Source organism: Nycticebus coucang, chromosome 16, assembly GCF_027406575.1.
Source record: "Nycticebus coucang isolate mNycCou1 chromosome 16, mNycCou1.pri, whole genome shotgun sequence".
NCBI lineage: Eukaryota > Metazoa > Chordata > Mammalia > Primates > Lorisidae > Nycticebus > Nycticebus coucang.
The window spans coordinates 80229965-80255876 of record NC_069795.1 but is presented as its reverse complement, the minus strand read 5'-3'; the positions used below and the strand labels follow the sequence as shown (position 1 = coordinate 80255876).

Here is a 25912-nt window from a genome sequence, read left to right as displayed (position 1 = left end):
ATTTCAGGCCCCAACCAGAACACATGGGCAACCCACTGATTGCATTGTGCTTTAGATATTACCTGGGGGTAAAGTAGACAGAACATTCAAGACCCCTTCTACTCCCACCTTCTATACTTATAATTGCTTGCTGGTTCCAGATCCTTGTGCCTTTCTTTCTTTGGGTTTTGCTCACTCAAATTAGCATGCCCTTCCTGCTTTCTGATCTCATTGACTAAATTTTTCTCATGCATTTTCTCTAAGCCTGTTTGGGTTTGGGAATCACAGATGCCACATTTGCAGAATGTGGCTCCCATTGGATAGAATGCCACTCCTATTCAAGTGGCAAAAATAGCCAGTGAACTTTGCAACTTTTCACAATTGCACTATCACAGTTGGGTTGCCACTAACTACATGGAGCTATTTAAACTTAAATTAATTAAAATTAAATAAGATTGAAAATTCTTTTTTTTTTTTGAGACTTGAGTCTCATTTTGTCACCCTCAGTAGAGTGCTGTGGTGTCATAAGCTCACAGCAACCTCAAACTCTTTGGCTCAAGCGATTCTCTAACCCTCCCAAGTAGCTGGGACTACAGGTGCCCACCACGATGGCCAGCTATGTTTAGAGACGGTGTCTTGCTCTTGCTCAGGCTGGTCTTGAACTCCTGAGCTCAAACAATCCATCCGCCTTGGTCTCCTAGATTGCTAGGATTACAGGTGTAATCACACCCAGCTGACAATTCATTTCTTTATTCACATTAGCCACATTCAAGTGCTCAATAAAAGCATATGTGATTGTTACTATGTTGGACAGTATAGATACAGACTATTCTTATTCTTGTGGACAACATTGTTACATAGAATAACAGAATCAACAGGTAACCTTATCCAATCCTCTTGAGTTAGGTCAATCTCTCCTTGAAAGCTGTATTATTGCAAAGCCTTAGCCCCAGTACTTACTTCATGGAACATATATACCCCTAGGGCATAGAAAAAACCTGCAACACCAAGGCAGGCCAGGAACACCATGAATTTGAAGGCATCACTGTATAGTTTGAAGTTCAGAGGCCGGGGGTAGAGGATTGATCTCACCAAGTCTCCTTTGGCTGTATTGTAACCTATATAAAGATGATTACAGATGAAGCAAGGACCTTTAATATACTGTCTCTCAAAACCAAAAGTGATTTGGATCGAACAGAGGATCAGATAAGTGGGTCACTAGAGTGAAAACAGATTTCTTTGACCTAACAATGCATTCACATTCATTGTTGCTACAAATCACCAGGAGCAATCAGTACCTTTCACTTAGCTCTGTTTAATTTCTCTTGCACTTCATTCACCCATGGAGTTGAAGACTATGGAGTAGAAGAATGTGGTGACCAAGAAAATGAGATCCTGACAGAGGGAGCTTTAAAGCTCAAATATGTCTTGAAAAATAATTAAAAATTAAGAGAAAAGAAAAGCACAAAGAAAGTAATTCCTCAAAAATATATGTGTGTAGGCTTTTGACAATGTCATTCTTGTGCTTAAAAAACTTTCTAGGGTCCCCACTTTCTTAAAATAGAGTTCAAATTGGGCAGCACCTGTGGCTCAAAGGAGTAAGGCGCTGGCCCCATATACTGGAGATGGTGGGTTCAAACTTAGCCCCTGCCAAAAATTGCAAAAAAAAAATAGAGTTCAAATTTCTAGGCATAGCATTCAAGGTCCCTTTCAACCTGATCTACTCCTATTTTGGATTGATCTCTTAACAGCCCATTCAGCCTAGAAGGCCCCTATACATTCCTTCATTGGTATTTTATAGATGCAAATTAGCATTTCCTTCCAGCTCTAATATGATTAACTAAGCACTTCCCATCTGATTAAGTTTGGCTCAAAAGGTCATCTCGTCAAGTATTTCCAGAACTCTCTCCCATATTTCACATAGAAAGTAATTTCTCTTACTCTTTGAAGTCCCTGAAATACTTGGTGATACGGCATTTATAACCACTCTCCATTTTAATTAACTGTAAACTCATCTGTCTCTTGCACAAACCATAAAAGATATATCTCACAAATTTTTTGCTTTCACGTTTGCATAGTACGTAGTAGATATTCCTTAATATCTAAATTAAAACGATTGACTATTAATCTACTCTAGATATGAGTCCATATTATGAGTATAAAATGTGCCTTATTCCCATTCCTTGGTGGACAACTACAGCTTTGCTACCTGTGAATTTTATGAGTACTTAGATGGTTTCCATGCTAACCATTAGCTTCCATTTAAGGTTAACGTTTGCATTGTTTGACCTGGGTAACTTCTGGAGTAGTGTTGTCTATTTGGGGGCAATGCTGTCTTGGTAACAGAGGGATACTCTAATACCGACTAACTAGTTCAAACATTTTAAAAATTTGATTTTTTTATTTTTAAAAATCAGCTAAAACAATTCAATCATAGACAACACTGAAGCCCATCGAAGTGCAATGTGTGTTTTGCATCTATGAATATCTAGAGTGGCAGAAATTCAGGTTAAGAATGAGTACCACAGCTGGGACCAAGAAGAACTTGACTGTATAATGTCACTGGAAGACTGGGACTTAGGAAGTATCTGTAGAATCATAAGGATTTGATGCATCCTTTGGTACAATGGAAAGCGAGGAGTTAAAGATGATATTAAGAGCCGAGCTACATGGTGATCCTGTTAATAGAAATATAGGAGGATGAGTTTACTTTTATTTTCAATTTTTTTTTTAGTTTACTTTCAGATGGGTTGACCTTGAATTGTATCTGCAGGGCACCCGGTGGAGGTGTCCAGCCAGGAGTTGGAAATACAGCCTAGCAAGAAACTCTTTGAAAGGAAAAAGTCCTTTCCTCATAGTCATAGTTGAAATTGTTTATTTGATAATCACTCAGAGGAAGTGCAGAAGGAAAAGAAGTCTATGGTCACAAGCTAAAAGAAGAGCAGAGTTTTCCCTCTGAGGAATTTTACTTCATCCACAGACAGCCTTCATCACATGCAGTGGTTTTAACAATAAACCATTAAGTTGAAAATGGTGACAATTTAGAATAATAAGGACCTTATTGGGGGAAAAAAGGATGATTGTTATTACCAAAATGTGGCAAACTCCATAATTCTAAATAAAATCTCCCTAATCTAACTTTCCTCACTTCCAAGTATGAACTAAATTTACAAAAGTGGAATCCACTAACCTGTTTGCAAAACAACTGCTCTTATAGGCCCCTGTCCAGAGGGCTTGACCTGGATAACTTCTGTTCCGCAGAAAAGGACGTGTTTCCGATAATCCTCCAAGCTGTGAGATTTCCAAGGCATCGTGGTCTCCGTTTGGGGCAATGGTGTCTTTGTAACAGGTATACTTTCTCCTAAAGAAGATTGTATTTTGTTGATTCTAAGTAAACTCGGGTAGTTGTTCAGAACTGGTACTTGGTAGCTTTAAAGAATTATATTTATATAATTCCATATATATATATAATTTATATAAAACCACAACTAATCTGATTTTAATGCCCTCCTTCTAAGTCAGATGCCTATTCTTAGGAATGCTGGTGGTACAAGCAATGGCAGAGTAATTCTATTTCAAATATTTTTATAAGATATACCTATTTTTCCTATACTTGGCCTGCAAGGCTTGTTGTCATAATTTAAAAAGCAACCTATTATAGCTGAGTTGTCACTTAATCATTTGCCTACGTGTTCATTAAGCTCAGCGCTGTTCTAGGCAAAAAAGGAGCTATCAAGCACATGAATAGTAATGATAATATATTAGCTTTCACTCTCCCATGTATTCACTTTTCCACTTATTCGGTCATTCATTCAACAAATATGTATATTTTTAAGAGCTTCTGTGCCACCAGCTGTGCTTAGTGCTGGGAATATAATGATGAACAAGAGGGACAGTGAGCTCAGAGAGCAAGGCTGGAAAATAGTAGCCATTCCACGTAGTTTCCAAATATAACCTATCAAAGTCCCCTTTTTGTTACTTCATTCTTTTGCTCAAAAATCCTTAGGGTTTTCCATTGCCGTTACTGAATAAGACCCAAACTCCTTGCTAGATTGCCAAAGCCTACCACAATTCAAGCACCATTGCTTGTTATTCCCTTACACAGGCTCCAGCTCAACTGGGAGACGTGCATTTCCTTTTGTTCACCCCCATTCCTTGCAGGAACCAATCTTTTCCCTTTCCCTGATGGCTATAAGACAGGTTGTTTAAAGTACAAAGAAATTAGCTCAGAGTTCAAGAAGACAAATTTCAGAGACAAAAATGTTAATAACACTTTTTGGCTTCCAGATTTAAAGAGCGCTAGGATGAATTTAAAATTCCCTAAGTCTTTTACTAAATGTTCAATTAGCAAGATAACATGTCATCCTTCTAATTTGTAAGTAGTATTATACTGATCATAATTACCCAAATTTAGTTCTCATCTCTCTTCCTAGGTAATAACTGAGGGCAAGGACTTCGACATACATGACTTTTTATATTCCTCATTTTCCTGGGTAATTTGTAATAAGTTTAAAATATATAGGTTTGTTGAATGCGTAGAGGAATTAAATCAAAATAATTACCCACGTTTTTCTATGATTCGTTTTTTAAAACTAGATTCCTGCCATGATGTATTCTTTTACATCCTAAAATATAAGAAACTATAAAATTTTTATTAGTGGTCTTGAATATTCTTCAGAAAATTCCTTTAGTCAAGCAGTTGTCCTGACACCATTTTATTTAAAACAACATTATATTCTTCCATTGTGTGACTTTTTCAATTTCATACTAAACATCTTTGTAAAAGAGAATTTTTTGACTAATCTCCAAATCATTATACCACATTGTTTTAAGATAATCCTTTGTAAAAGGCAACTACTTCTACATAACTTCAAATGTCTTTCTGCCTTTGGATCACAGGATTTTAATGCACAATATATGCTTAGGCTAATATAGTTTCCCACACAATGAAATTGGAGGCAGTCAGGTATTGATCAATCATAGAGAAAAGTTATTTGGAAAGAGTATGTTCCTGAGACAACACTCAGATCAGATAACTTTACAGAGACGATTTTCAAGTCTCTTACGGTTAATAAGAAGTCTCATGCAGCAGCCTTTCTTGGGAGCCAAAAAAGGATGGTTTTACCTATAAAAGATTTGATGTCTAAGAAGTGCGGAGAGGGTTTTAGAAGGAAGTGTCACCATCCCAGTTGGCTCCCTGTGCTGTAATGGAGATTCTCTCCCTTGTCCCCAAGAAGCCAGATGCTTCTGCATGGTAACAGTATTTGAAATGTCATGTCTTTGTTTATTAACATTTCTGGGACCATTAAACTATAAACGATTTGAGACCAGGGACCATTTCTCATTTATCTTGGTGACTCTAGCATATAACATAATCCCTGGTGCATACATAATAGGCGTTTCTGAACTTTTGCTGAATAAATGCATTAGTGGATGAGAGAAAGAAAGGGAGACAGGGCATGAGAGAAATAGAGGAAGAAAAGAAAAAAGGAAGAGAGGAAAAAAGACCCGACCTATCAAGTGATTATAAGCCTATCTGACTGGAGAGCCATGTGAACTAACCACTTTCAGGTTAGGGAAATCTCTACAAATCTCTCAGCTCACTGCACACTTCCCACAGGTACAGCTCAAATGAATCATTCATGTAACGAGTATAGGGAGAGGGAGGGGATTGTGGCAGAGCTCATTCCTGCTGCCCCAATATTACCCCTAAGAGAATGAGGCACTGTTTATAATTATAAGCTGTGGGGACAAAATGCCCGGATTTAAATGCTTTTTCTCTTCACATGTGTAGAACTTAGAACTATTAACAATTTACATCATGTATATAGTTTCATGATTTCTGTCTTCTTCACTAGAACATAAGCTCCATGAGAATAGAAATCTATCTTGTTCATAGTTGCATCCCCAGCAGAGCAAATAAACAAAACAATTCAGATCTTAGCTTCACCACTGTGTGTGACCTTCCAGTGGTTCTCAACCTTCCTAATGCCGCAAGCCTTAATACAGTTCCTGTGGGTCACGACCCACAGGTTGAGAACTGCCACCTTAGGCAAATTACTTACCCTACCTTTTCTGGGCCTCAGACTTGGTCATCTTAATGGAGTTGCAGATTGAATGAAATAGCAAATATAAAACGTTTAGCACAGTGCATAATACATAAAAAAAACTAAGAAAAATGAGCTATTTTGCCAAGAGAAATTTTCAAAATATTAATAGATCCTCCCTCCCCCCAGAGTATTCCCTTTTGCCTCTTGACTCCTCCCCTTTGGGAAAAGCTACATCTTCTATACGACCCTGGGATCTTTGCCTCATGAAAGGAGGCAGAGAGAAAAGCACAGAGAGTTGATAGCTGGCTTGTGAGTTTCAAAAGTCCTTCATAAGTTTCATCAGGTGTTTGAGGTACTGCCTGAGAGTAAGAACAAAGATTTTCTGTTCATTATACCTTCCCTCTACTGCGTTTCTGGCTAAATTAAATTCACTGGACTGGGAGTTAGAAGAGAATGCACAGGAGACTTAGATGTTGTGTGTTTCCAAGAGAATGCCTGCATCACAGTGGGGCATGGGAATGTGCAGTAAGGTTGTGGACAGCGAGAGCTGATGGCACAAGGAAAGGTCTGTCTCCCAGACCAGGGGGGCAGGTCTCGGATGGGTTCCCAGGCCCAGAGCACAGTGAACACAACAGGAAAAAAAGCTGTCCTGGATCAGACCCCCTCCCTGATGTCTTGCACTAATTAAGGTAGCCACGAGAAGGTGGGAGGACCTACTAGCTGATTGGGATGACTGACTTACACTAGATATGCTCTCTGGACACTTTCAAGGAGGGCAAAATTTAGAACAAAATTAAAAATTGAGTATGCCTATAAAATAATGATAAGCTTCTTGCACAGCTGAGTTTGTAGGAACGGAATGAAGCTGGGGTGAGGAGGAGGACGAAGATCTTACCAAGGGTAGGTGCAGAGGATGGGAATACCAAGCAGAGAGAAAAAGGCTATCAAGCAGGAAGATGAAGGCTGCAGCTTTCCCTGCTTTAGAATCAGCTTCCTTCTTCACTACTGTGGTCCTCAGTAAAGTCCACCCTAATTCTGATCCTTCCATGGGCTAGCAGCCCTGGTCTCCTCCTTTGTAAATTGTTATTATAACAGCTCCTTGTGTAATTTGTTTTATACCATGAGGAAATGAGATGTTAAAGTTATTTATAAAATATAAGTTGCTATAGAGATGCTATAGAGTATTTGCTAATTTTATTCTTACATAAATAAAGACTTCTATATATACGAAGGACTATTTTTCACATGGGGCAAAAAAAAAAATACCTAAGTCACATTTGTGAACAAACATCCTAGGAAAACCTTTGCATTTTATGGAATCTAATCCTATTCTCTGATTGTTTAGTTAGGATCCTTCCCACAAATAATGTATGCAAGTTGGAGGGTCTACGGAGGCTGCATAAAGTATTTAGATGATCCTGGAACTTTGATCTTTTTGAAGAAGTTAATGAGAAAGAAATATAAAATACGTATTTTTTGTTTTATGCATCTGGCTCTAAAATTAGCTTTTTTCAGGACTTGGGTTATACAGATTTTAGTACTGATGACTTCATCTTTGCCAAAACAGACAGTAGGAAAAGCCACCCACCATTCAAGGTCATTTTAGGTCAACTTCACACATTGCTGAAAGGCAGCATTGCTTACCATTTCTACTTCTCTGGACTCCTCTGGAGTTTTCCTGAGAATCAAGGCAAGTACTGTACACCTGAGACAGTGAAGGAGAGCGAGCGGCCCAAGGGCAGTAAGCTGCTCTGTCTCTCCTCCTCTGTTGCCAGTGAGAGAAGCCATTCCTCCTTGCTAGGCTGCTGGGAGATGGAAGACTGGTTGCATTCGAGTGAAAAGGATAGTTTTAGAAGGGAACACTTTTACACTGCTCTTGGGACTGCAAACTAATGCAACCTTTTGGGAAGGCAGTATAAAGAATTCTCAAAGAACTCAAATTAGACCCTCCATTTGATCCTGCAATCCCATTACTGGGCATATACCCAGAAGAAAAAAATCCTTTTACCATAAGGACATTTGTACTAGACTATCACAGCTCAATTTACAATTGTCATATTGTGGAAACAACCTAAATGCCCACCAACCCAGGAATGGATTAACAAGTTGTGGTATATTTGCTATAAATGTATAGCAAATACTCCAATAATAAACATGGAATACTATTCAGCCCCTAAAAGACATAAAGGATTTACATCTTTTGTATTATCCTGGATAGAAGTGGAATGCATTCTTAGTAAAGCATCACAAGAATGGAGAAGCAAGAATACAATATACTCAATTTTGATATGAGGACAACTGATGTTAGTACGTGATGGGGGATGGAGGGTGGGGGAGTGGGGGAGTGAACAGAGGGAAGGAGGGAGGGGGGTGGGGGTGAGAGTGTGTGAAACACTTCTTGGAGGCGGGACACAATTATCAGAAGGACTTTATCTAACAAATGAAGTCAATGTCACTTGGTTCTTTGTACCCTCAATGAATCCTCAACAATTAATAAAAAAAAGAAAAAAGGATAGTTTTCCTTGGGCTCGAGGTTTATACATTGGATACGATGGCAACATTCTGGGTAAAAGATATGATCAGTATGCAAATCCTCATCACTATCATTATAAGGCAGTTAGATTTCAACACCTTAAAGGGGTATTTTGTAATTATACTGAACATATTTATGTTTACAGCATTTTCTTGTCTCAATTTTAAATTAAGTAGACTCATTTTTTAATGTGAAATCTGCTTCTGTTGAACAATTTAGGAATAGATAATAAACTCCCATTACACTTAGGTAATGTTAGAAAATTGTGTGTGTGTTTTTCATCTTCACTCGGAAACAGAAAAACTCAATAATTTCTAAGCAAGAAAGACAAATAGTTTCTATTTTTGTGTTGCTGTGGAGTCTCTTCTCTCATTATAGTATGTTGTATACATATATATGTATATATATATATATTTTTTTTTTTTTTGCCTAAGGAATATTTCATAAGTACTATCTTGTTAATTACACAAATTCAAGTGCACTTTACCAATCACGCATGAGAACTAGGACCGTCAGAACTATAACTAGTTCAGACTGGTTTTCTGCTCAGTAAGATCAACATGAAAAACAAATCTAAAAAATCAGAACTGTTAGGTTGTGTTTGCCATTAGATTCAACTCAAGCTTCTTTGTAAGGAAACCTGAATATCTGTAGTTTTTCATCTATAAGGGGTAAGGATGGGTAAAATCTGAGTGTCCTTCCAACTAAGTGCTCCTCCAGTTGCAGGAGTTGCAATTTTTAGCTTGTGTTTCATTTGGATGTGTGTATAAACGATTCTTATATTGATGGCTAGAGTGTGTTTCAAACTGTACTGTGTGAACTCGAAGCACACTATTCACCTCACCATCAGGCAATGAATCACATCTGGTGTTAAATGTTTGCTCTAGCTTTGTATTTATTGTGTCTTAATTCTTATATTAAACAGTCTATGTTTACATATATAGGGTGGACATAAAGTTCGTGTGCATTTAAATTAAATCCACCCTGCTTGGTGTCTACATTTGAATGGAAAGCTGGGTGTGTCTCCCTCATCTACCACTCAATGCCCTAGAGTGGGCCTGGTATTAGGTAGGTAAGAATAGGTCTATCTGGCTAGCTAGAACTTGGCCTAGGCATTGGAGAGGAAGCTCTGTTACACTGCCTACCTGTGAGCATGCCTTCATTCACCACACAGTTCCCATCAATCAGAACAGCATCACACGGCAATGAAAATTTTCCTGAAAGAGTAAGAATATCTCCGGGAACCAAGAGACGGGATTCCAGCTCCTGCAAACCTATATACAACAGCAAAGTTTCCATGATGAGCTGATCTTTACCTGTTTTCCTTAAGAATGAAGGTGACTAGGAACCCTTATTAACCTGTTGGCCAAGACTACTTAAGCCTCTTCCCCTCTATTGAAAATTCCAAGAGAATCAGGATTAGAGAATTGGCTCTTAAGACATACAAAGGACTCGCTAAACAACAAGATGCCATACTGATCTTAACCCCTGATGTAATGCTGTGCCCAGAACAAAAACTCAAGGGCACTGGGTAATGCAGAAGTGCTCCTTCCCTGACCCCCTCTAGTACACTTTGTCTTCTTGAATTGGGGCCTTATGTAAATCATACAGATAGCTTCTGCGGCCCTGGGGTGCAACTCCCCCCTCGTTGCAGGCAGCCATGGCCACTCTACCCTAGGCCAGCTCAGAGCAAATGCTGAGTATCCAGCCACCTAAAAGTCCACTCAGGCATAGGTGCCAGATTAGTCTATTTGGGATGGGTAGCTAAGAAAATAAAGAAGCCTTAAGAAAGTTTACCTAAGTATTATTCCAATGAGTGAAATATGGAGGGCAGAGGGGATTTGAAATACCCCAGATATTGGGCAGAAAAACTTCCCTCAGGGCTGGGATGAGGGTAAGGTGAGTGAGGTGCCATGCCTAGGGTGCGAAAGTTCACGAGGCACTCAAACGCAGCCCTCTGCACATGACTCCTCAAAGCTTGTACCTCAGTGCCTTGTTTGTCTCCCCCAAGTCCCAGTCCTGGGATCAATCAGAAAAGACGTTTCCTCCTTGCCTCAAAATCAAGGACAAGTAGGACCAATTCTACCTTGAAATAGTAAGACCCTGAAGATGGCCTGACATGTGACTTACCTTTGTCCTTCACGATAATTGTGACCTGGACTTTATTATGATCTTCCACGAGCTTGTGCAGCTTCACCGATTGCTACCGATGAAAAGTCAACATTTAAGTATCAGACAGTCCACATCCTGAAAACCACATGATCCCAACACAGTCAATGCCAAGCCCTCTGTCACAGCCACACTGACTCTGAGACTCGACTTTTACTTTTGATGCTTTGGCTTCCCTACCCCAGCCCCCACCTAACCTGATCTCGTACTTGAAGCAGTAAATATGCTCACTGGTTTAATGCACAGCCACCACCTCAAGGAGCTTCGCTGAGGAACGAAGCCTTTCCTTCTGGAAGATGCATAATGGGAATGAGGAAGACCCAGACTGTGTAGGGTTCACTCCCCTTTCTATGCCTCCATTTTCATGTCCGTAAAACAACAAAGTTAATTTGATCTGTAAGTGACTTTCTACTTGTAAAAGCCTGTGAATATTTGGGTTGTGTTTTCACTGCATGTGGAACAGACACGCTCTCCTTCAGAACTGTTGAAAGTGCTCTTACAAATGGATGAAGATGTGCAAGGTGAGAACTAGGGTACGGGCTCCAAAACTCTGTGAAGGGACAGGCTTAGCTAAAACTTAGGAGAATAATCAGCTCCTGTCCCCCCATTTGCTTGTTAATAATTGTTGTGCCCTGGTTTGCTTTCCTATCATTGCTACTCTGGGGTCGCATAGCTGGTGTAAAGATTCTTAACTTTTCTCCATTAGAGAATCCTGAAGATAAGTTTCTAAGATAGAAAACTTTTGGAATCCTGAAGATAAGTTTCTAAGATAGAAACATCCAGGTCCTTCATTTCAGTGGATTGGCTGACCCACCCAGACCAGTGGCCTCACTAAGAAACCGGACTTAACTGGAATCATGACCCCAGGAACTGAAGAAACTCAAGATAACTCCCACACCCCTATAATTCTGCCCCAAACCTAGTCAATGAGCAAACCTAATTGCTTAATCCCTTGTCTGTCAAACTATCCTTAAAAACTCTGACTTCCAAATTCTTGGGGAGGCAGATTTGAGAAATTTCTCTTGTCTCCCCACTTAGCATTCTGTGGAATAAACTCTTTCTCTATTGCAACCCCAACTATCTCAGCACCCCGCCTTTTCTCTGTGCATCAGGCAGTACAACCCGATTGGGCAGCAACATGAATTTTCATATTGGATAAATGTGCCGAGAGGGGTTGTTGGGGGCCAAATGCAGCCCCTCCTCCTCCTCCCCCTCTCCTCCTAGAACAAAGACAGAAAGGATTTGGCTCTCCCACCCCCTGAGAAGTTCAGGCCAAAAGACCCTAACTTTCCTGCCAAGCTGTGGAATTTGCCTGCCCAACCCGCAGGGGCCCATATGAAAGGGGTCGTAACTGCCCTTGGGCACAGGATGCCATCTTTGCCCTGCCCAGGCAGCTCACCCTTCCCTTTCAGGAAAGTGCTGCCTGTTTTGTAAACCTGGCCTGAACATCTCCTCTGCCAGCCCATCTCTGGGCACCATCATTTAAATACTTTCAGGAATCATGCTACCCACTTTTGAATCCTGACACTACCATTTGTGAGTTATTTAGCCTGTTCAACTCCCTTTCTCTCATCTGAAAGGGGAGATTATAACAGAATCTATTTTATTGGGTCAAGTTTTAAGTTAATTAATTCTTATAAAGCCCTTTTATAGTACTCCATACTATGCTAAGAGCTCATGGCTATTCATGATTAATAAGAAAGTTGCCATCGGAAACTGCACAAACTTGTGCTTGTGCCACTGGAAAGACTCACTCGAGGTAGAATTTGAGATATGAGTCTATGAAAGGCAGTAGAAATGGAAAGAGCCCAGAGAAGTGGAGGCATTATCGCGTGAGATAACACAGGGGACAGGAAGGCAGAGATGAGAGGGGATTTCATACACATAGGTCCTCACGTGGATGTTCAAGGAGCCATCAGCCAGGAGAGCTTGATGCTGGGCTCTGGGGCAGGGCTGGGGAGCCCCAGAAAGTGCTGCCTGTTTTTGTAGGGAAGTCAGTTACTTGGATATCGCTGACAGAAGAGGGTTTGAATACTGTCAACAATACTTAACATAGGGTGGCGCCTGTGGCTCAAGGAGTAGGGCACCGGTCCCATATGCCGGAGGTGGCGGGTTCAAACCCAGCCCTGGCCAAAAAAAAACACACACACACAAAAAAAAAAAGAGAAAAAAAACAATACTTAATGTAGCTTAACCTTTTTAACTTTTTTCTTTTAGATATTAAATTATTTTGATCTGTTCTTTTGATGGTTTTTAATGTTATACTTGTCACCACACTAAGACTAGCATTACATACAGTTATGCAACTCGGCCCTTAAGAGAATGAATACAATGAATTCACCGTTAATATTTATATGGAAAATGTCATTATTTACTTAGTTTTGCATGAAAAGCTAAACTCCAATAATTTGGACCAATTGAGTGGAAGAAATGATATCACTGTTTAGTACATGTTCATTGCTCTAATGTGACTTCCTGAGGCTTCCCTGTTGGGGCACACATTTTAATGACACATAATAATGAAAAAGTCAGCCATGGTTCTGTGGCTAGCACATTAGGGTCAGTCAGGACAGCTGAGTTACAGGTCAGGCTTACCAACTAACCAGCCATGTAATGTATATACATTAAGAAATTTCACCTTACAAATTAGTTGTTTCCTCTATAAACAGATGGCATTGAAATGGAGCCTTTTCAAGTTTCCTTCAAGCTCTAATGTGGTATAATATTAATTCATTTTGTATGTCAGAGGTTTATTCACCACCCACAAGGCTTCATAAAAGTACAGAAAGTATATAAATGACTCAAATTATTATTCTTTTTACATGATTGAATACATTAAAAAACCTCTATGTGCCAAGCACTTAGTGCTTGGAATATAGTGTTTAATATTTTTTGTTCATTTTTTTCTTCCTTTTTGAGACAGAATCTCACAATGTCACCCTCAGTAGAGTGCCATGGCTTTACAGCTCACAGCAACCTCAAACTCTTGGGCTCAAGCAATTCTCTTGCCTCAGCCTCCCGAGTAGCTGGAACTACAGGCATCCACCACAACGCCTGGCTATTCTTAGGGATGGAGTCTCGCTCTTACTCAGGCTGGTCTCAAACCAGTGGACTCAGGCAATCCACCCTCCTTGGCCTCCCAGAGTGCTAGGATCACATGCATGAGCCACTGTGCCCAGCTGCGTTTAACATTTTTTAATCCACAAAATGATTCTATGTAATTCTATTATGAAAATGTTATCTCCACTGTATCTATAAAAATACAAAAACAAAAATTGGGATCGAAAATGTTAACGTAACTTTCTTGCACTCATTTACTTATGAAGTATTAAGACTGACAATCAAACCCAGTTTCATCCAACTAAAAGCCTTTTCTGTTGATGAATATGTTCTTCTAGTGTTTGAAAATGGCCTTTTTTCGTTATGGGGGGGAAGCAGAAAGAAGGACGGAGGGAAGGGGATGGGGCCTTGGTGTGTGTCACACTTTATGGGGGCAAGACATGATTGCAAGAGGGACTTTACCTAACAATTGCAATCAGTATAACCTGGCTTATTGTACCCTCAATGAATCCCCAACAATAAAAAAAAAAAAAAAAGTTGAAGAAAAAAAAAGATAAACATCCTTTCTGCAAATTTCTCGAAGTTATTTTCTTGCTTATAAACTCTTTTAGATAATGCCACAAATAACGTTAGCCTAGCATAAGAGGATGATAGTCAACACACTTAGAAGTGGTGAAGTATGAGTTAATAATACTTGACTGTAATTCTCAAGACTCATTATGCTGTAAAGCTAGATTTGTTTATCAGACTTAGCATTCTGTGTAACCTGCCACCATGCTTCCATGCCTTTGCTCGAGCTATTCCCTAGAATGTCTACTCTTGTTTTTCTCTAGCAAACTCTCTAATCCTTCACATAAAGGCTTGCTCAGATGTCACCTCCCCTCCATTAGTCTCAACAGTTCCCAGGAAGACTTCATTGTGCTCTCTGTTTTTCCACTTATGTTAGCGTACTGATCACATTCCATTACAGCTATTGTTGTGTGGTCAGGTCTGTTCTGCGGGTCAGCCAGTTCACAGAAAAAGGGGAACATGTCCATTATATGTCAGTGTATCCCCCAGAGTCTATCACACAGAAGGTCCTCATCAACTATGTATTTAATAGAAGCGAATTATTCTACTTTCCCCAACAACATGGGAGTAGGATAATGTAAGCATCCTCTTTGAGTTAATGTACTCTGAAACTGTACAAACACAGGTTTCTATGACAACCAACTAGCTGGGAAAAGGCAAGTGCTGCAATGCTTGCCATGATTGCAAAGCTCATTGCCTGATTTTCATTAGGCCCCCTCCAGTCTCCTCAGTGTCTGTTCAGTGGGACCAAGATCAGTTTCCAAAACCAATTTGCATATTGTTATTATTCAGCATCTGTTGCTGCGTGTCCTTGTATTTGCTGTGGCTGGATTTCCTCCAGAGAGGAGTAATGAGAGAATTAACTCAGGTGCCTCTTGAGCCCAACTCAGTCATGACTGAAGGGAAAGCACCATGGGCCAGATACCCTCACTGTTATTTCTAGCAGTCACCCATGGAGCCCAGCGATGGTCTATGCAAATCAAGTTCAGTGTAAATATATTTGAGTGCCAAATATGCTTGTACTCATACCTGCAGCAAACTTGTTAGAAGGGGACTGCAGCAATAGCCTTTCTTGGCCTAGAAAAGGTAAGTACTCTCTGTGCAGCGTGACTTGGAACTAGAGTCATCACAGGAAGATATCTTATTCCATTCCTACAAATACTTCCCCCCTTATAATTTTCAAAAACCTGTTTGTTTAACTGAAATCTCTAATTCAGTGAAATAAGGAACGTCAATATAGCTCAACAGAATAATTTGGGGATGGCAATAGATGTTCTTTCATTTTTCATTCCTGCCAAATCCTGTCCTATTCCAAGGAATTTTGTGGATCACTTTGAGATTGTCCTCAATGGGACAATGTACGGCATTTGACTTGGAGATAGAAAACTTGGGGCAAAGGTCTATGGTTACTGTTACTGGATGAATAGGATCAAGTCACTCCACCTCCCTGGTGGAGATAAAAATCATATGGGTTTTATTTTACAACTTGCCATGCCTCACACAGATACCTACATTATGGATATGGGGGCTTCCTATAAACTGTAGTGTTCCACAGGCATTGTTTTGTTCAGGACTTGCAATTTAAGCTGCAGATACTATGCATACAGTTTCAGGAAATTGGCTCATTCTGTATAGTGTTACAAGATACTTTACAGATTGGGTCAGATGAGCTTTCAATAACAAATACTAGCTGCTAATGAGATTAGTGTTTGTCCTCTAATTCCCTTTCTTCTTTTTTAAAGAAATCCTTTGCAATACTAACATCAAGCCTAAAGTTCCCATGTTAGCCCTTGTTTTGAACAAAGGAATATACAGATTCTGTTAAGATGCAGAATCTGAATGTTTTCAAGTTGAAGCATTTTAAAATAAAATAAACATTGAATGTTTAAGTTCCATTGGGATTTAGAGTAAACATTATGCAAATTACAAATTGAAAAAATAGGGATTACCTAACTTTGGAAAGGAAGAACATAAGCTAAACAGGAAACCCAGAAACCCTGAAGGAAAAGAAACATACTTAACTCCACATAATTTTTTATGTATGCCACAGTGAAGATCAAAAACAAAAGATAGACTAAAAAATAAAACTTTTTCACATATATGATGGATATAAAGAGCCCATTAATACAAAAAGAAAATGTAAAACTCTGTAAGACAAAAGAAAATATGTTTGCTCTCACTAGTAATTAGGAAAATGTAAATTAAAACATCAGTGACACCCAATTAAAAAAAAGTATTAGCCTAAAAAATTATAAATATCAATATAAAGCACCAGATGTTGGTGAAGATCTGAAGAAATCAATACTGTTCTATGTTGCTGTTAATAAGGGAATCATTACATTTGGGGAAAATAATATAGCAGCATCTATTAAAATTCAAAGTATACATATGCTTTGATTCAGCGACTTGGCTTTTGGTTGTTAGGCTAAAAAATGCAAATATTAATATATAAGAACATGTCTACCCTGTAGTTATATTTAATTCAACATTATTTGTGGTGGCAAAAGTTGGGAGAAAATAACCTAATTTTTTAAAATAGCAGAATGCTTGAATAAAGTATGATATACCATGAACTATTATATCATTAGTTTAATGATTTATAATTTTTTACTTAATTGATTGCCATTATATATAAAAAATTAAAAAATTAATAAATGCATAAATCTCATAAACTTGATTACATGTGTATACCTAAGAGAGCGAAAATAGCAAAACAAATATGTTGAACTGATGATGATACAAATAAATAAATGTATCTGAGATCTTGGTATTTGAATTTATCCTTTGGCAGTTCCCCTATAACAATAATTCTTAAGCCTTTAGAAGACATAATAATCACCTGTTATATAACTTTTAAAAATGTGTATTTCTATTATGACCCCAGATATTTTTATATAAAAGATCAGAAGCTCAGGAATCTCAGGTAATTCTCTTGCTAAAAACCCTTCCACCAACTTCCAGATAGGAATTTCTGTATTTCGGGGGGTTTCCATGGAGAAAGGTATACCTGAATTCCAAATGAAGAAACAGACATGAGAAAGGAATTTCAAGAGGGAGACTGATATTTTTCAAAAATAAAAAATTAGGAAATGAATAGTACAAATTAAGTCATGGGAAGTATGTGGAAATGTCCTACAGGACAGAATGCCTTGATTAATACATATAATTGAGATGTTACCCTTCTATTCTCCTAAATCTAAGGCTGAAATTATTAATCCATCATAGCATTCTTTCCCAGAATAACCAGTCACAGCCTTTGAGTTCTCCTCAACACAGTATTCACCTGATAATCAGACTTTGCAGAGACATTTAAATCTACCTGATATTCCTAAAGTCCTCCTCCTGAGATATCACATTTAGTAAGCCTTTTTTTTTCTTTTGTTTTGCTATGCAGGTATTTAACAAAGCATCTCCTTGATGTCAGTGGAAATTTCATAGGCTTGACTGCTTTAGAATCCAGCTATGATTTTTAGCTCTTACCTGTCGTAAATCATACACACTTAAGACAATGGAGATAACAGACAAAATTATGATGGCCACAGAGTATTCTATGTAACCTTGAGACAGCCACAAAGTTAGGGTGAAGGCTTGGAATACGTAGAATGGATTTAAAACCTGCAGGTACAAAAATATTTGGATCACTTACATGAACCCTAGTAGGAGTCAATAAATGTCATTTTTTTTACAGAATTTTTCTACATTTTTTACAACATATAAAAACTTCTAATATTTAAATAATTCACCTATGTCAAGCACATAGAATGTGTTAGGTAGAAGAAAAATTATTTTAAGCACTCAGATCCATACCTACAGATTAATAATTCTGATTTATTTTAGATTTCAAAAGTATTTTACCAATAACAAAATCCAACAATTTACCTTTTTTTTTTCAATTTCCTTTCTTAAACAGATTTACCCATAATGGAAGACACACATGATTCAATCTTTTTTAAAAATGAATTTCAGTTTTGAACAGTTTTATTATAGGTTTATTTTGTACATAATCACATGCTGCAGATTTAATAAAATTGTGTAATGAAAATGAAAGAGTCTACTTTTATTCAAATAATGTGAAAATAGCATATTCTTTTAAGTCAGGTCTTAGCAAAATCTGCTGAGAATTAATTGAGTTAGCAAGGCCCTTCCCTTGAACAAAAGGGCATGCTGTAGAGAAATGCTTTGCCCAAGGCTGCAGGGCAAATTATGGTCAGAAGGCAACATCAGCCACAAAACTTGGTGTGTGTATGTATATATATATATATATATATATGGAACATATATATATATGTTCTAGGTCTCTTGACAATGTTCTAAGTCTCTTGAAAATATCTTCCTTTGTTGTTTTTTTTTTTCCTTGATTTTCCCCCTTGGTCCTGCTGACTCCATTATTAATAATTATAGCAGAGAGAGCAAACCTGAGAATCCAGAGAAAGATCACATGATGTACATGTGTAGTGTGAATTAAAGAGCCCATAGAATCGCTTCTCGGCCTTTTGGCTAAGATCAAGTGTAAAGAGCCCAGCTAGTATTTTCTTGAGGAACTTCTCTTTAGGATCATTACAAATTAGATAAAATATTGACTAAAGCCAATGGTATACTTTTTTTCCCCTTTATTTCCTATAATTTTCTAATGCATTAAATAAAATTCAACTTTAGTCCTAAAAAATGAATGGATATCTGGTTAATAAGTTAGCAGGCTATATCTTGATGGTTTCTTAAACCCTTGGCTATATTTTGTACATTGAAAAAGATTTTGTTCCTTATTGTTTCTTATTATTTCTATCTCAACTGCTGTACTTAGAAATTATAGCTTTTTTGTTTGCTTATCATAAAATGCTCTAATTATAGATTGTGCATGAAATATAATACAATTTTGAGTTTATAAAAATCCTGTAAAAAGTTGGTTAAATACTTCTCATAGAAGAAACAGCACCATCTAAATTAATTTAGCTCCTTTATTCAATATTCTTTTGAAATCAAATGTGAAAAAGGAATTTAACTTACTTTTTTTTCTACTAAAGTTCTAGTAAATAGGTGACACAAAATACTAGCACTCTTTTCAAAATAGATCCCTTTCAAAACTTGATCCCTGGAGAATCTTTGGCGATATGAAAACATACTTGCATAAGAAGTTTAAAATTCTCCTGCCTTTTTATAGTTGGGGAGGTTATATGTATGTGGGGGAATGGATATATGAAAAATATTTGTAACTTCTGATTAATTTTGCTGTGAATTTAAAACTACTTTAAAAAAATAAAGTTAAAAAAAAGAAGTCTGTTTCCTGATCCAGACACAGGAAAATGGTAGATTAAAAAATTAATATTAGAAAGGTATGTCCATCTTCCAAATCAAAATAAACGTCTTCATCATCCTCGTAGCAGAAGATCCAAATATGAACCTGAGGGGGTTAACCATCACCATTGTTTGAGAAGGTGGGCAGAGTTGCACTCAAGCCTACACATTGCTGGCTAAAGCTGCTGTCTATAGATCCTCAAGTGGGCCAGTCAGGAACCTCTCCTTCTCTGTGCTAAGTAGGAGAGTTCCCAGCAGAGGAGAGTAAGTGCACTACTAGGTTATGTGTCTTCAGCTAAGAGAAGAGATCTGAGATGAGAAGGAACCGGAATAAGAACTCTGACTATATGAAAAACATGCTATTTCAACACCTCCCAAACATCACAATAGGTTTCTAGCAATGCACCCAAGCCCACAAGAAATTGCTAAGAAGTCAAAGATGTAATTCAGAATATGGATGGAAAATAAGATAAATGAGATTGAAGAGAATGTTTAAAACCAACACAAAGAAACCAAAAAAAAAAAAAAAAGGTTCAAGACATGAATAAAAAAAAAAAGAAAGAAAAACTCACTAAAGAAATAGAGATGGACAACATAAAAAAAGATATAACAATACTTAAAGAAATGAGTCATTTAGGGGATGTCAACATTTTAAAAGGCCTTAACTACAGGTTAGACCAAGTAGAAGAAAAAAATTGAGAGCTCAATGGGAAGGCTGTTGAAGTACCTGATCAAAGATGTGAAAAAATGAATAAAGAAGAATGAATAATTACTCAGTTGATTATGTGACTATCAAACAGAGCTGGTATAAAAATAGGCATCCCTGTGAGAGAGTAAGAAAAAGCAAAAAGTATGAAAAAATTATTTGGGGAAATTACTGAGGAAAGCTTCCCTGATATTGCCAGAGATTAAGATATTCAGAAGCAAGGTAGATGGTTATTGAACATCAGGAATATTCATAGCAAATAGATATCTCTAAGAAACACAGTAATCAATCTAGCCAAAGTCAAAATGAAGAAAAAAATTCTAAAAGCAGAAAGACAAAAGGAACAACTAACCTACAAAGGAAAACAAATCAGACTAATAGCCGATTTCTTTTTTTTTTTTTTTTTTGGCATTTTTTGGCTGAGGCTGGGTTTGAACTTGCCACCTCCAGCATATGGGGCTGGCACCCTACCTCTTTGAGCCACAGGCACTGGCCTAATAGCGGATTTCTTAGCAGAGACCTTACAAGGCAGAAGGAATGGGGCCCCATTTTTAATCGTCTTTTTTTTTTTTTTTTTTTGTGGTTTTTGGCCGGGGTTAGGTTTGAACCCACCACCTCTGGCATATGGGACCGGCACCTTACTCCTTGAGCCACAGGCGCTGCCCCCCCATTTTTAGTCTTCTTAAACAGAACAACTGCCAGCAAAGAATTTTATATCCTGCAAAGCTAAGTTTCATAATTGATGGTGAAATACAGATTTTTCCACACATGTAAACATTAAGGGAATTTCGTCACTATTAGACTGGCACTACAGGAAATACTCAAAACTGCATTATACAGAGAACAGTGCGATAAAATCCCACCAGAATAAAAACACCTGATATTTAAAGCTCATGGCTTTCATAAAACAATAGTACAAGAGGGAAAACAAAACAAGGTTTCCCTCTTCTACCATCAGTATCCCACATATTAATACTAACACTGAATATTAGTAGCCTGAATGTCCCATTTAAAAGATATAGACTGGCTGAATGGATAAAAAAAGCATCCTCCAACTATCTTCCAATGCATCTGATTCACCAGGACTCACACAGACTCAAAGTAAAAAGGTGAAAAAGTATTTCACAAAAATAGAAATCAAAAGTGAGCAGATGTAACTATTCTCATATTAAATAAGATAGACTTTAAATCAACAATGGCTAAAAAAAAAAAAGGCAAAGATGGCCATCTTATAATGGTAAAAGGAGAAATTCAACAAGAAGATATAATATACATACACCTCACACAGGAGCTCCCAGATTTATACAGAAAATTATACTAGAACTAAACAAAGAAATAAACATTATAACTGTCAGAGACTTTACCACTCTAATGATAGAACTAGGCAGATCATTGAAGCAGAAAGTCAGTAAAGAATCACTGCATTTAAACAGGTCTAAAACAGGCATTTATAGAACATTTTACCCCACAAACACTGAATATGCATTCTTTTCATTAGCACAGAGGGCATTTTTCAGTATTGATTATATTTTAGGCGATAAAACAAGTCTTAGCAAATTTAAAAAATTGAAATCATAAATGTACATTTTCAGACCACAATGGAGTAAATTAGAAATTAATTCTAAGCAAAACACTCAAATCTAGACAAAGTCATGGAAATTAAACAACTTGCTGCTTAATGATCTTTGGGTCAAAGATGAAATTAAAATGGAAATCAAAAGACTTTTCAAACTCAATCACAAAGGAGACACAAATTTCCAAAATCTATAGGATACAGTAAAAGCAGTACTAAGGGAAAAACTCAATGCTTTAAATGCTAACATTAAAAAGACAGAAAGTTCACAAATTAATAACCTAAGGTTACATCTCAATGAATTAGAAAACAAACAAAAAAACAAACTCAAAGCCATCAATAGAAAAGAGATAACAAAGCTCAGAGCAGAACTAAGTGAAACAGAAACCAAGAAGGGGGTGTGGGGGGCAGAAAAAAAGAAAGGAAAACGCAAAGGATCAACAAAACAAAAAACAAAAAGTTGATAGTTCTTTGAAAAGATACTCAAAATTAATAGACCACAAATAGAAGAGAATGGATTCAGATTAACTCAATCAGAAAAGAAAAAGGAGATATTACAATTGATATCATAGAAATACAAAATATCATTAGCGAATATTACCAAACCCTCTACATATATAAATTAGAAAATCTAGGGGAAATAGAGAAATTTCTGGAAACAAACAACTTCCCAAGGCTGAATCAGGAATAAAATCAGGAATAAATAAAATCTAGAACAGACCAATAATGAATAGCGAGATTGAGGCAGTAATAAAAAATCTCCCTACAATAAAATTCCTGGACCAGTTTTATCAGTACTTCAAAGAACTGATACCTATACCACATAAATTATTTCCTGGCATCAAGCATAATGGAATCCTCTCTAACTCAGTGAAGCTAGTACCATCTTGATGCTAAAGTCAGGAAGACACACGTGCACACACACACACAAGACAACTACAGACTGATATTTCTTATGAACATAGATGCAAAAATCCACAACAAAATATAAGCAAACTGAATTCAACAGTGCACTGAAAAGATAATTTGCCTGGATCAAGTGGGTTTCATCACTGGGACAGAAGGGTGGTTGAACACATGCAAATCAATAAACCTGATTTACCACATAAACAAAAGCAAAAACAAAGACCATATGATCATGTCAATAGATGTAAAATATGTATTCAGTAAAATGTATCACCCTTTTATATAGAAACTTTCAAGAAACTAGGCAAAAAAGGAACATACCTAAAAATTATAAAAGCCATTTCTGACAAACCAATAGCCAACACCATACTGAATGAGGAAAAGTTGAAAACATTCTTCTTAAGAACTGGAACAAGACAAGACAAGAGTGACCACTATCACCACTTCCATTCATTAGAGTACTGGAAGTCCTAGCCAACACAATCAGGCAAGAGAAAGAAATAAAAGGTATCCAAATTGGGAAATAGGAAGTCAAACTATCTCTCTTTCCCAATATGATCTTGTATCTTGAAAATTCTAAAACCTCCACCAAAAGACTCCTAGAATGGATAAATGTAATAAATTCAGCAAAGTCTCAGATTACAAAGTCAATGTCCAAAGGTCAGTAACATTGCTATATGCTAAAAAAGTTCAAGCTGAGAATAAAATCAAAGACTCAATACCATTTACAACATCCGCAAAGAAAACAAACTATCTAGGAATATAATTCACCAAAGACGTAAAAAAATCTCTAAAAGGAGAACTACAAAACATTAATGAACGATGGCCACATAGAAGCACAAAGAGATGTAAAGACATTGGAATTCAAGAAGCAGGGAGGCTGGGAAGGAATGAAAGGTAAAATCTGACCTATCAGGTACAATGAACTTTATTTTGGTGATGGGCACACTAAAAGGCCTGACTTAAGCTTTATACAAGGTATCCATGCAAAGAGAACATTCATACTCTCTTAATATTGTGAAATAAAAAAATAATTAAAAAAAAGGAAGAAAGTAGGAACATGCAGCAGTGAAGTGGGACTAACATCATCTGCTTAGTGGGTTCCAGACAAAGAATAGATAACAACAGAAAGGATCTCATTTCTCCGAAGAGACAAAAAAGTGCTTCACAAGTGGAACAGACTCTAGGCTTATGATAGAAAACAGGAGTGGCAGTGGGCTTCCTGTCTCGGAGTAGAAACTGAGCAAAGTCACAAGTAGCAAGGGCTTAGCAGCCCAGGGTGCAATGGGAGAGAACAGAGTCCACAGGACAACTGTTAATTGGACCAAACCTCACACTGGCTCAGGGCTTGCATCTGACACATCCCCGAGGGTCAGGCACCCCAAAGCTCCAACATAGGCCTGATTCTGAACCAGGGTACCCATGGCACAAGCTGGAGGCAAACACAGAGCCATCAAAAAGGACAACAACTCAGGGAGAAAAAGAAAAATGGAGGGGGGAAATGTCTCACTTACAGTAAGTGTACAAGAAAATAACAAGTTCGAAGTACAAAAGGGAAATATTGTTAAAAAAGAAAAAACACTAACAAAGGAAGAAGTTGCTCTCAGGAAAATAAAAAATAAAAAAAAAAAAATAGAGCAATTTGAAACAGACCAAACCATAGGTTTCATATCCTGATAAATCATAGAGTTAATAAAATTGCCCCATGATGTGGCCTGAATATCTGTGCCTGTCCCCTCCCCTGCCCAAATTCATACGTTGAAGCACTAATCCTCTTTGTGACAGTGTTTGGAAGTGTAGCCTTTGGGATGTATTTTCATTTAGATGGGGCATGAGGGTGGGGCCCTCATGATGAGATTGGTGTCCTTATAGGAAGACAAAACAACCAGAGTTTTCTCTCTCACATGAGGACACAGAGGAAAATGGGTGTCTGCAAGGCAGGAAGGGGGTCCTCACCAGGAATCATATGTGCAGAGACTTTGACCTTGGACTGTTCGTCTCCAAAACTGTGAAAAACAAACGTTTGTTGTTTAAGCTACCCAATCAATGGTATTTTGTTATAGCAGTCCAAGCTGACTGAACCACCCCACCAATATCACCAAAACGACCAACAAACACTTAAGAAAACAGCCGGTGTTGTGGCAAGTGCCTGTAGTCCTAGCCACTAGGGAGGCTGAGGCAAGAGGATTGCTCAAGCCAAAGAGTTTGAGGTTGCTGTGAGCTACAATGACACCATAGGACTCTGCCCAGGGTGACAGAGTAAGTGAGACTCTTTCTCAAATGAACAAACAAAAAAACTTAAATATCACACAAGGAATCATGAAAGAGAAGTGTGTCCCTTATGCTGAGAAGGGAGTCTAAAAGTGGATTTGAATTTAAAGTAAGTGGTTTTTGAAAAAGACTAGTTAGAAATTCTGGAAATGTATATCCATCTATATGGAAATAAGAATAAAGAAAGGAAATTCCATAGGAAAAGTATTGACTAAAATCAAGAAAGAAATAACCAAAAGAAGTTGCAATTAAACAGAATTTCATCCACATCAAAGTGTTTAGGCATTGCTTAATATTCCCCTGAGTATTGGGAAATAAGAAATAAGGGGTAGAAATATGTTTTTTTTTTAAAGGAAAACAGAAAGTTACCTGTTTAACAAGCAGCTTCCATATGGGTTGGATTTCAACCTCAATGGCATTGGGCCCACACACCAATCTCCTGCAGGAGATAGACCATCCATTAGTGTCACACCTACAAGCTCTGTGATGAGTGAGGACAGGCCTGACTAAGCAGAAGTCACCTCTACTCTTTGGAGATTTTGTGGCTTCAGTTAGAAAATAATATGCGAGTACTTCTGAAGCATAATCCTGCAGCAGCCCCCAGGGCAGGCCCTGAGTACATGAACTGAATGAACACATGAGTGGATGAGCAAATGAATCGGTAGATGATGTAAGCTCTTTGTGGCTGTCACCTGGTAAATGTGTACATTATATAAAAGGTGCAACTCATGTGTGCATTAAAATAAAAAGTCCTCATGTCTGTGTGGTATTTTACAATTTATGAAGTTCTTACAAAAGATTTA

At 37.7% G+C, this 25912-nt stretch overlaps 1 protein-coding gene across 1 annotated transcript in view; it reads right to left on the bottom strand.

Annotated features, from left to right (window-relative positions):
• ATP13A5 (ATPase 13A5) overlaps positions 1-25912 on the bottom strand; it is a 125362-nt gene that overhangs the window by 75568 nt on the left and 23882 nt on the right. Inside the window, exons 6-11 of the mRNA XM_053564743.1 lie at positions 25479-25548; positions 17842-17976; positions 10693-10765; positions 9708-9836; positions 3170-3340; positions 940-1097 (exon numbers count right to left, since the gene is read on the bottom strand). Of these exons, the coding sequence (XP_053420718.1) occupies positions 940-1097; positions 3170-3340; positions 9708-9836; positions 10693-10765; positions 17842-17976; positions 25479-25548 (736 nt within the window). The remainder of the gene's footprint in view (positions 1-939; positions 1098-3169; positions 3341-9707; positions 9837-10692; positions 10766-17841; positions 17977-25478; positions 25549-25912) is intronic.